This window comes from Pempheris klunzingeri, chromosome 10, assembly GCF_042242105.1.
Source record: "Pempheris klunzingeri isolate RE-2024b chromosome 10, fPemKlu1.hap1, whole genome shotgun sequence".
In the NCBI taxonomy this organism is placed as follows: Eukaryota; Metazoa; Chordata; class Actinopteri; order Acropomatiformes; family Pempheridae; genus Pempheris; species Pempheris klunzingeri.
The window spans coordinates 2,136,137-2,148,605 of NC_092021.1; the positions used below are offsets into that span (position 1 = coordinate 2,136,137).

Genomic DNA, 12,469 nt, shown 5'->3' on the forward strand with positions numbered 1-12,469 from the left:
AATAGACTGCATTTATATAGCCATATACTTTATATAGCCAGTCAGACAAACGGCTCAAAACACTTTACAGTAATGCCTCACATTCCCCCATTCTTACACACACTATTCAAAAAACACGTCAGAATCAGATTGTTCCCCAGATTTGCTAATAAGAAGTTTCATCGCCACAGGCCTGGTCGGTTAGGAGAAAATGGATCGGAGGAAATATCAGGACTCAGTGATGTGTCTTGGTCCGGTGAATCCGACTCTGGATCTGACCATGAGCCATCCCGTAAAAGGAACAACCCTACTGTGCAAACCACCAGTGTGCCAAGCATGTCATCCATCATGCTCTGATGCCAGGCCATATCTGGGGAAGGATGAACATCATCCCCGGCGTTGTAGGATGTACTGCATTGTTGATGGTTCTAGTGCTAGCATGCTAGATAGGGGCGTACAACTCTGTTTGACCTTAGCAAAGATTGAGCCATGTGAAGCGGTGGTCATCCTGCATTATGAATGTTTTAAACAAAAATTGTGGCTTGATCTTACACATTGCATGTGTCCACCACTTGTGCTCACACTGAGAAACACCAGCCCGTATTATCAATGCAAAAAGAAATACTGGCAGTATATTGTGGCTTGAGGTAGAAAATCAATGTCATAATACCCATTTAATATCCACAGAAAACATTTGAAAAGGATTCAAACATTCAACAGTGTGAGTTTGTATTCCCTGATTTTAATAAAGGCGATATTATTTTGGCATAGACATTAATTTACATTTCATGTACAACAGTGCTTCATGTGAAACTATTCAGCTGTCACATTTCATGGATCCATCTGGACGTTTGTTCCGTGATTGGATACGTGCACATTTTGGACACTTCTTTTCCACAAAACAGTGTTTGTGAAAGCAGGCCCTGCACACTGTAAAAGGAGAAGCAATATTAATAGAGTTGATCATTCAGCACTATTTTTGTAACTGCAATGGTTGTGTCCCTGCTTTCCTCTTTTTTTTACCAACACTGTGGGTGTAACAGAAAAGAAAGCAGAGTGATGTCAGAGTATAAAGTGTATTTGGCTGAATCACCCATTAGTGTCCTGCTGCTCTCGAAGTAAAAGATTAATGTACAGAAAAAAGTCTAACTTGATTTCTGTAACTCAGACTGCTGAAGCTTTGGATGAACTTCAGGATATACAGTATTTTTAAGTCAGACTACTTTGCTTCCAATTTGACAATTCACTGCTCAAGAAAACAAAAGCAATGGCAGGAAATTAAGTATTAATTCTTCAATTGTTGATTGCAAAATGAGTATTATGTATTTTGATTCAGTAATTTTAAACCTGGGCTTTATTCTTTATATATTTTTGGTTAAAAATGACAGGTAGGTACAAAATCTTTCTGTAGGCTGTAGGAAGCCTCAAAACAGGGTACAATGGCAGCAACATAATCCACTGAAAGTGCTTGTTTCCTTCACAGTTTGGCACAGATTGTTATTCAAAGTGTCTGACAACATTATGGAACAGATCCCTACGGAGATAGCCACCAAACTCAAGAACACAGAAGTTGCCCATGGACTGTATATAAGAAAAGAACAGGGCCATCATGATCTTATGGTGCCAGGGGTTTGTGCACTGCTGTTTTGAAACCTCTAGTTTGACATTTTCAAATTCGCCATCTTGCTTTTATGGACGAAGCCATCTTGATTATGGAGCCAGAAGTGACACATGTGTTTCTCTACCCTGATTCTAATTCTAATTCTTTAAAACACCAAAGTCACCCAATAACAAAAACAAACTAACCAATCAAGACAGCGGTAGACCAGCAACTCCTATGTTCTGTGACATAAAATCATTGTTTTTTGTTAATGGAGTCTGATGGCTTTAAAGCGAGGGATATAATCAATCAATCAATCAATCAATCTTTAAAGCACCAATTCATAACAGCATTATCTCAAGACGCTTTCCATAAAGGCCTAGACCAAACTCTTTAATTAAGATACCAAACGATTCAGGAATTCAACATTAAGGATTCAAGAATCCCCACATGAGCAGCATCATATATTATATTAGGAAACAGTGAAGGAAAAACTCCCCTTTAACAGGAAGAAACCTGGAACAGACCCAGGTTCAGAGACAGAGACAAAACAAACAGCAACTAAAATACTAAGAGCAACTATAGTATCGACCGTAGGAATATGACAATAGTTAGTATATGAATAATAATAGCATGACTAATATCAGTAAAAAATGGCAGCGGCTGACGAGCCGTAGCATATAAGCGGTTTCTAATTAAACAAAAATGGTCCTACAGGTGGTCAGTCCCTGTATTGATCATTTCCATAATGTTGTCACAGTTAGTCATTGGCAAAAAAGAAGCACTTTGGTGGACGTACATTGAAATGCATGGTTGCCCCAAAGGATAACACAACAGCATTATGCTCTAACATCACTCTGCTCTCTTTTCTGTTAGCATTGTAGCCTGTTCACAGCCTGTTTCATGGTTGCTGGCTGAGGCGATCTACTGGACCAGTTGGAACCCAAAATATGTAAAAAAAATAAAATAAATCCTTTCATGGTTGCCTATTTACACATCCAGTGGACACAGAGCAACATTAGCATTTACTTGGAGTTGTGTTGAATTTGTTTTACTTTAGAGATTTAAGTCCTGTCAGAAAGAGGTTTATCTGTTTTCATTTGATGTGATTGCTACCCATTTCTCTCTATTAGTATCATCATCAGTCATTTATTTTAAGTCATTTTTCAGTGCTTACCTGGACAGCGCTGACATATTAGACTCTGAAAAGGAAAAATGATGTCTTTCTCTCGACAGAACTCACAGATGAAACCTCGGGCCAGACACAGCTGTGAGAAAGAAGTCAGAAATAATTGTCAGCATTAGAGATGGTGGTGACAAACTGAAGTGTTCCTCCTCCAAAACAAAATATGCACATCTGATTCTTGACGCATCGCTAAAGCGGAGAGAGGCGGAAAAATCTCATGAAACTTTTGTCTTTAACTTGCTGGTTTGGCCGAACCGTTTCACCCACAGTCACAATTCATTCATTCAAAATGTAGGTTAAGTCCTTGCGGACGCAGTCATGTGACTCACAACACACAGAAACACACGCAGTGCATTGTACGAGCCTCGGAGCGACGGGAGCACCTACCGAACGCCTCATTGACTGCCATGTTAAAATGACAGAGGAGGGAGGGAGAGAGAAACACTTCTCTTACCTGCTAGCAAGCGCTCGTTTCACCAGATAGAGACCTTAGATTACATCTACATGTTCAGGAGGCTCTCTTATCTCCACTGGTCTGCACTTTATGGCTGTGACATGTACCGTTTTCAGTAAAACCTGCATTTTCATAGGTGTGTCATCCCAATGAAAACAGTGTGAGCATGGCTGCCACCATCAGTAAGGGAGCATGACAGGAGCAGCAGCTCATTAGTGACGTTTGAACCACCAGATGGCAGCAGAGCAGCGTGAAAGGAGCAGGGCAACATTAGTGCAGGATTTCAGCATGACAGGAGCGGAGCAGCATGGCGGCGGCAGCAGAGAGCATTCACACTGCAATTTCTCCAGAAATTGCACTTTCTAGTTCCACTCCTTAATCGTATATGACATGCTGCCAGATGACAAATCAGAAATCCCCACTCTGTAGATTGCCAGACTTTACCTACATTACGTGGAGTTTACCGTCCTGGTCAAACCAGGCCAGATATGGGCAGTGTTTGACTCCAGCGCCAAGCATGATTGAATTTCCCTTAACTTAATGTTAAGTGGGCTCAGTCTAAATAACAACCTCCTGGGAGTCCTTACTCGCTGCGGTGGCAGCAGACAGTTCTACTGCTTTAACGTTTGCGAGGAACACCGTGATTACTTATGTTTCTTCTGGTTCAAAGACGATGTTTCTGCAAAAAAGATTACAGGGTACTGCATGACTGTATGTGTGTTTGGAAGCAGCCTCTCCAGCTGTTGCCATATACAACTTGAAAAGAGCTGCCCTGCAGGGTCAGGAGGACATAGTATGGAGGCAAAGCAGTTTGTCTTAAGGGACTTTTACGTTGACAATTCAAAAGTTTATCTCAAATTGATAAGAGGCTTCAGAAGACTGAATTCCAAAGTTACAGTGTTCTTACTCCAAAGTGTATACATAAATAAAATAAAATAAAATGACTTGATTAAACCCTGAAATAGTCCAGAGTTCAGATGAATTTCTATGTGTGTATGATTAACCCAATTGTCATTTCTACTCACTGAGGGTCTGAGGATATGCTTCTGAAAGGCCTGAATATATGATGTCTTGTAAGGCCATGAAGGCCAGGCATGGTGATGTGCATGGCACAGTAATTCACATTTCAGTCATACTGTATAAATTGTGCCGAAAGTAACTTCACACTTCAGACTGACCTGGCAGTTTTCGACATGGCTGAGAGCGGAGTGCAGCACTGCTCTGGCCTGCACCACGAGCTGACCCCTCTTCACCTTCAACAGGTCATCCATGGAGAAGAGGTGTGGCTGCTCCAGCACATGAGCGGGAAGCTGGTCAAACTCAGCAATCACCCTGGGTCAGAAGCACGCACAATCACCGACATCCCCATAACAAAGATCGCGTGTGTGGGCTTTTGGTTGCAATTTTGCAACAACTTCTGCAAATACTGTTGCATTTCAAACCAGCAGATACAGCAGGTGTTGTATGTAGAGGGTGTATGTGTTGATAGCTTATTTTATTATTGTGATGCCATCTGTATATATATATATGTATGTATATATATTACAACATTAAACAGTATATACAGTAACAGTATCTATTTAATCCAATGATTGTACATTAAACTGTGTGTGTAATAAATGTTGTGTCTACCTTCCAGATAATCTGCAGGCCTCCAGCAGCTTCTTGATCCCCAGCAGCTGCTCCTGGAGCTCCTGGAAGAAGGAGGAGGCCAGGAAGGAAATAAAGATGGACAGAAGAAACAAAGGAAAATCAAATAGAAATAACAAAATAAAGTTGAAATGAATCTCATCTGCTATGTTGTCTGTGTTGGACCTGCTTAAAAGTAAAATAATTAATATTTTACTGTCTTTCTGTCAGTGATGGAAGAAGTACTCCTTAAGTAGTTAAATACTCCTTTATAAGCAAAAGTCCTATATTCAAAGTCCTACTTATGTAAATGTGCAGAATGTTAGATAGATGTACTGACATACAGTACTGTCTAAAGGTTTTAGGCAGGTGTGAAGAAATGCTGTAAAGTAAAAATATATTTATTTAATTGTTTATTTCTGAGTGCAATGCAACGTGAGTGAACAGAAGAAAAATCTAGATCAAATCAATATTAGGTGTGACCTCCCCTTGTCTTCAGAACAGCACCAGTTCTTCAGGTACACTTGCACACAGTTTCTGAAGGAACTCAGCAGGCAGGTTGTTCCAAACATCTTGGAGAACTAACCACAGATCTTCTGAGGATGTCGGCTGCCTCAGATCTTTCTGTCTCTTCATGTGATCCCAGACAGACTCAATGTTGAGATCAGGGCTCTGTGGGGGCCACACCATCACTTCCAGGACTCCTTGTTGTTCTAAATGCTGAAGATAGTTCCTAATGACACTGGCTGTATGTTTGGGCTCATTGTCCTGCTGCAGAATACATTTAGGGCCAATCAGACGCCTCCCTGATGGCACTGCATGATGGGTAATCATGCGTCTTGGGACCTCAGCGTCGCCTGTTTCTTTGTGCTTCTTCAAAAGAGCTTGAGGAGCACATCTTGAAACCCCAGTCTGCTTTGAAATGTTTGCCTGGGACTTTGCTGATGCAGTAGAACTACTTTGTGTCTTGTTGCTGTGCTCAGTCTGAACTTGATGACCTGTGACATGAAACTGTCACCTTGGTAGCAGAGGTTGGCTGTTCCTCACCTAGGTTTAAGCCTCCTACAGCTGTTTCTGTTTCACTTAATGACTGTGTTTCAACCTACATATGAAACTGATGATCATTAGCACCTGTGTGGTATAACTGGTTAATCATACAGGTGACTATGATTCTACAAAATCCCTGACTTTGTGCAAGTATATCTAGAAGAACTGATGCTGTTTTGAAGGCAAAGCGTGGTCACACCAAATATTGATCTGATTTAGATTTTTCTGCTGTTCTCTCACTTTGCAATTTGTAAATCGCTAAAAATGAACAGTTACATTTTATATTTTTGAAAGCATTCTTACTTAGTACTGTATATTTTACATCACTTCATTAAGGTGAAACCATGTGAGAAGTTTAGAGGACAAATGTCTCTTTGGTGAAACTGACTATAATCTATAACCTCTGAGGCACAATGAGGAGACTGCACACTGTTTTTTTTATAAGAGGTCACAAACACCAGGGCTCACTGGTTTAATCTGTAACGGGCTGTATTATTGTATGTTCTTAATGTAAAATAGTCATATGAAAACTAAAATAACCACTAATTAGACCTGTCACATAAATGCTGAGCAGTAAAATGTATAATACTTCCCTCTGACATGTAGTGGGGTAGAAGTACAGTGCAAGTACATCAAATTTGTACTCAAGTACAATACTTAAAGCACAAGAGGAATAAGAAGTAAATGAAGCAGAAGAATTCAGCTTTTAGCTCACCCTGAACTTGTCCAGCTCTTTCACTCTGCTGTAGAGTGTCTTACCAACACAGCTCAGGTCAAACAGAGGCTGATTCCACATCGAGTCCAGCAACTGTTTAGAGAAATCACTAACAGGATACCTGCAACGTTCAAGTTATCATGATGTGATCAGGAGGAGAACTGATAGCAGCAGCAGTGTTAACATTTGTCCTTGAATTTAATATTAATGGCATCATTATCTGTATCGGCCTTGCTCATGGGTGGCATGAAACTAGTACCATCTTAATTCATTTATAAAGAAATGTTGTACAGTTGTTACTTCAAACTGCTTTAAGATCTCTCTTAATGTATGACTATTGTTGTTGGTGGTTTTAAGGTCGACATCTTACTTCTTACACATTTTTTATCTTATTCATAGCTGTCATAACAACACACAACATAACAGGCACACTGCTTTCAGTCATAGCAGCTGTATGACCATGTTTCTTACTGTTTTCATATTAATAATAATATTGGCACTTGCAGTGACATTATGGATACTAGTATTGGTCACATACCTATTTGCTTTAATACCAGTAACAGAAGGAATGCTATTACTGTTTTTATTACCTGCCAAAGTCCCAGCAGGACAGAACACGACCAGGAATCACAGCATCAGAGCCACTGTGGCAGCAGTCACAGAAATACCTGCCAAAAGAATTAGAACAAGCTGATAATCAAAGTCAAATCATTGGCTTAAGCAATGTACAATACAAAAAAAACGCAACTGAGTTCTGTGAATCCTAAATCTTCATCACAATAATACTGTATTTGTCAGACATCTCAGCATCTATGATTGAAATACAACGACATTTTGCACATATATTCTTGGTTCCCAGAGGATGAACCCTACTGACTTTTCCTGCAGCTAGCATGGCAGCACACTCTTTAACATACGGTCAACAACAAATATTCTACGTACCTGCCCAGGTATTCACAATACCGCAGTTTTTTTGTGTACTCTGGTGGCAGAGAAACAGGCACAACTTCAGACATGTTTTTTTATCAGCTCATACATCGGTGTGAAGACGTTAAAGACCGTCTGACGCCTCTTTATGTACGCACCATTTCAGTTCTCACAAACATTGTGAGATAATTCAATGTTTGCTGTAATATGTGGACGGTTTCACCACTGAAAAAGTAAAAGGGTGTAAACAAAAGAAAACTGGGCATTTTTCTTTTTAAACTATCTAACGTACTTCAAGTAAAGCACCTGTGTGTAGGATTCAAAACTGTCTGACTGACTCTTCAGCGCCCCCATCAGTGGTATTATCAAAAATAACTCAAGCACACAGACACGTGAGAAATACATAGACTGCGCTCATTTTCACCAGACTTACCTTTTCTTTTCAAGGGTACATTAGTAGACAGCACACTTGGCTATCTTCACTTGTAGTATCTCTCTTGGTGAACCTATCCAGCATGGGCTTCACTCCACTGATTTTAAATGATTTTATGTGCTCTGACCTTGACTTCCAATAGGTACAGCTGAGTAGAGAATGTATAGCAAAAAGACATGATTTTCTATAAGTCACTTCTTTAAATGACTCCTCTTGGTCAACATCCAGCAATTTTAGTGCTTTCACTTGATCTTATTTCAAGGCCTCGTATTATGCAGAATGCACTTTTTAATCTCTGGTGTCTCAAGAGACATTCAAACTATGAGATCCACACTCTCTTTCTCCTGCTCATCGTTTAGTGAATCTGTAAAAACGCTCTGTTTTAGATTTGGTCCAGCGTGTTATATCACATGCAGGGATCTGTTGATCTGTTGATCAGCCCCCCAGGCTGAAGGTACTGTCCACTCAAAGCCTAAATCCACCTCGTGGCCATTGTTGCTATGTGGCTACTGCTTGCTCTAGTAATAAGATTTGAAGGGACAAGCAAACCTCACAAATTAAGGTATGAACTCCAAAAATGAGCAGAACATGTCACCTTTAAGGATTGACTGAGTGATTCATTAACAAGTTGGAGGCACTCTGGCTGTCTCTTCTCTCTTAATGAAGCGGCCTCCTGTAGACTCATCATTTATAACCACACCCTGACCTTTAGTATACACAGTGCCACCAGACTATTCTGACAGTGCTAGTCATTTTTATAATCCAATACTCACTGGGCTCCACCTTTGTCCCACAGCCTGCACACAGGAAGTGTTGCAAAGCCACTACTTCACTGCGTCTGGAGGGGGAAATATAAACAGTCAAATGAGAATCAATCAATCTATCTATCTATCTATCTATCTATCTATCTATCTATCTATCTATCTATCTATCTATCTATCTATCTATCTATCTACCTGTCTATCTATCTATCTATCTATCTATCTATCTATCTATCTATCTATCTATCTATCTATCTATCTATCTACCTGTCTATCTATCTATCTATCTATCTATCTATCTATCTATCTATCTATCTATCTATCTATCTATCTATCTATCACTGTTTGAGGCTTGTCAGATATGATGAAGACCTGTGGGTTGGGTGAACGGTGAAGATGATCTGGAAGCGTGGTGGTGCCCAGCTCAGTGATCCTCTCATCCTGGTCCTCAGTCTGATCTCCTCTGTCAGGCTGCTGCTGCTCACCTCCATGCATCCGGTGCCTGGCAACTAGCAGAACAAGAGAGTCGAGGGAAAGTTTATGCAAGTTTCAGTTCTAGATACTGAAGGTGCCAGAGACAAAGGGTCTTTTGTCTAGCAACAAAGTGGGCACCATTTCAACTCTTATTCATCTGGTTGCCGTACATGCTCTCACCTCTTGCAGTGAGCTGCGGAGGCTTTGCCGTCCACGTAGAGGCTCATGGGAAGGAAGCCAGCTCCTCCTGAACTCCAGCACCAGCTCCTGGGCTAGCCACTCTACACTGCATTATGGGACACCACAGACTGACTCAGGTATCACCAACTCAAAACCAGTGCAGATATTTGGACACACATATATACAGTGTGTTTAAACATTCACTGAAAGTCACGTGTGCGCTGGTTTGTTTGTGCTTTTCTTACTTTCTGAGAGAATCCCTGGGTGTCAGCGTAGCGTCTGCGCCGCAGTCTGATATTAAAACATACAATATGATATTCAGATGTAATGCAGGTACCCTTGATGAAAGTAATTGCTTCTCCTTGCTGCTCAAAACATATTGAGTCTGTGGTAACAGTTGAAGAAAATTATTTGTTATATTATTATTTTTAGCAATGACAATGTTGCTCGGTTCACCACTTAGGTCCAGACTGAAATATCCCAACAATTATTGGGTGAATTGCCATGAAATTTTGTACAGACATTCATGTTCCCCTTACATCAACGATGATAACTTTGCCCAGTACTTGGGACAAATATTTTCCTTGGAATATAGAACAAGTACAAGAGACACACTCCCCCATCCTGAGTGGAAATTAAAATATTGGAGGAGTTAGATGTCAAAACCAGGAAGTGTTTTTAACCTAAACAAATACATTAACACATAAAATACTTGATTTTACTGCCATCACTCTATTATATTCTATTATATCTAAATGTACCTTCAAATCCACTATCAGTGGAGAGGACAGAGAAAGTCTTTGGTTGTTCAGCTTCACGATTCCCCGTCTCCTCCTCTTCCTCATGCTGTGTGTGCTGGTGTGTGTTTACATAAGAGGAGCATGTGCTTCTGTGTGAGGACTTCACGTCATCGTCTCGTTCAGGATCAGCAGCGTTGCAGGTGTGTGTGCATTTGCATGCTTTACGTTTCTGTTTGTGTTCATGCGGTGGAAGGTCCTCTGCCGTCACACTGAGTGCACACAGCTCACAGTGTGTGCGTTGCTGTGTGCACATCATGGAGGTCCATCGATTACAGCTCAGAGTCCATTTTACACCTTCCAGCACCTCCAGCACCATGTCCACCACAATGAAATGAGCATTTTCCTGCACACATAGTCAGCCACACAGACAGAAACAGCTTGTTTTCATTTCTTATTTATATGGTATTTATTTATATCTGTCTTGTAATCTGAGCAAACACAGATCTTCGTATCACGTTACTCAGATTTTACATTTTTATGTCTTTAAGCTACTAAAAGTAAAACTGTGACTGTACTGTTCTGGGAACTCTACTAAAATTAGGTAACGCACCTTTTCCAGATCACAACTGGTCTTAAAGATGTCTGCAGAGAGTTCTGGAACACCACTGCACCTTCTCTCCTTGCTGCCTTGTGCTGAGGTAGAGCGACCTGCCAAACACACACACACACACACACACACACACACACACACTCCGCCACTTTAGTCCAGACTAAAATATCTCAACAAGTACCAAGATTTCACAGTAAATCTCTATGAAATGTGGTTGAGACTCTCATGTTCCCCTGTGGATGAACTGAAATAACTTGTAAATTTCCCCATTGTTGGACTAATGAAGTAATATATTATCTTATCTTATCTTATCCTATATTATCTTATCTTATCCTATATTATCTTATCCTATCTTATCCTATATTATCTTATCTTATCCTATATTATCTTATCTTATCCTATATTATCTTATCTTATCTTTGTTGGTCCTCTGACTTTTCATCTAGTGTCACTCTCAGGTCAACATATAAATGTATCCAATAGGCTTATGACCAAATACCTGCAGAACTAACTAACTAAAGATGTCACCATGCTAATTGGTTAGTTTTACCATGCTAGCAATGTCAACGTAAGCAGGTTTGCATTCTTATGTTAGGATTTAGTACAGACTCAGTCAGAATGACTGTAGACTCTGTATATTGATGTATATACAATATTTTTCACAGGTCAGTGTATCTTGGGAGTGCAAGTGATGACTGTCCTCTCCTAACAAATACAGACTTAACATGAAGTGTGTGAGTTCAACGCACTTTACTTTACCTTACACTTTACTCATAAAGAAGCAGTGAAGGTTTGGGAGATAGCAGGTGTACTCTGTGCATGTGTACACAGTCACTGTAAGCATATTCAAAACAACAGCAATAATTAAACCTACCTGATGAGGGAGGGGCATCACAGCTGGTTAGGCCCCGCCCCCCGTGCTCCTCAGGCAATCCCTGCTGCCCAATGAGGGGAAGGTCAAGCCCAGAGCTTAGAGGACGGCTCAGGCTTGATGAGGCAGAGATGCAGTGCAGGTTCTTGTCCTCCTGGAGCTTAGCTGAGTGGCGACAGGAGCTTGATTTAGATTCCAGATCCTCCATACTCTTGACTCTCAGGCACCCACGTTGGTCCAGAGACAGGGAGCGAGAAGACGAGTCCAAGCTCGAAGAAGAAGTTAGGTTTCACTTTAGTGTTAAAAAAAATCATAATATACAGCTCGACAAATCTAAAGAGAGATGATTATAAAACATGATGTTTCTGTGACAGAAATGCCCTTTCAGACAACCAAAACAAATCTTTTCTTTAACTATTACTACTTTACTATTACCACTATATCTTTTTTAAAGTAAAGATCACCAAAAAAAGGATGAAATTAAACATTAATATGAGGGCTGAGACAATTAATGACAATTAAGTCTTTGACCATGCCTCTGCTAATAATTTGGCCTCTTGAGTTTTTGGTTTTTTCCTGACTTTGTTTTTGGGGGATACAGGAAGTGCAATGAAATGTCTGACATGAAGTGAAATGATATACTGTAATGTTTCCTGAGTAACTGTCTTGTTTGTAGTTACCCTGATAGAGCAGACTTGTTGGTGTCCCCTCCATGCCAGGAGAGAGGCCTGAAGCTTCTGGAGATGACCGGACTGCTCCTGGGAAGGAAGAAGCTTTCATCCTCTGGATGCGGCTCCTTTTTGTTCCGGCCGTCAACTTCAAGAAGTCTGAAGTTCTCTTTTCGTCCTTTTTCACCATCATCA

At 40.5% G+C, this 12,469-nt stretch overlaps 1 protein-coding gene across 1 annotated transcript; it reads right to left on the reverse strand.

The window, feature by feature from the left end:
• Positions 1-701: 701 nt before the first annotated feature.
• Positions 702-11,919, reverse strand: rubcnl (rubicon like autophagy enhancer). The gene is made up of 14 exons (XM_070838036.1): positions 11,610-11,919; positions 10,736-10,833; positions 10,147-10,528; positions 9,631-9,676; positions 9,386-9,491; positions 9,104-9,240; positions 8,744-8,808; positions 7,553-7,592; positions 7,201-7,278; positions 6,611-6,731; positions 4,852-4,913; positions 4,398-4,551; positions 2,757-2,847; positions 702-909 (listed from the first exon to the last, which is right to left on the reverse strand). Exons 1-14 carry the CDS (start codon positions 11,812-11,814, stop codon positions 797-799), a joined length of 1,698 nt encoding a protein of 565 aa, XP_070694137.1. The 5' UTR covers positions 11,815-11,919; the 3' UTR covers positions 702-796.
• Positions 11,920-12,469: the final 550 nt, after the last annotated feature.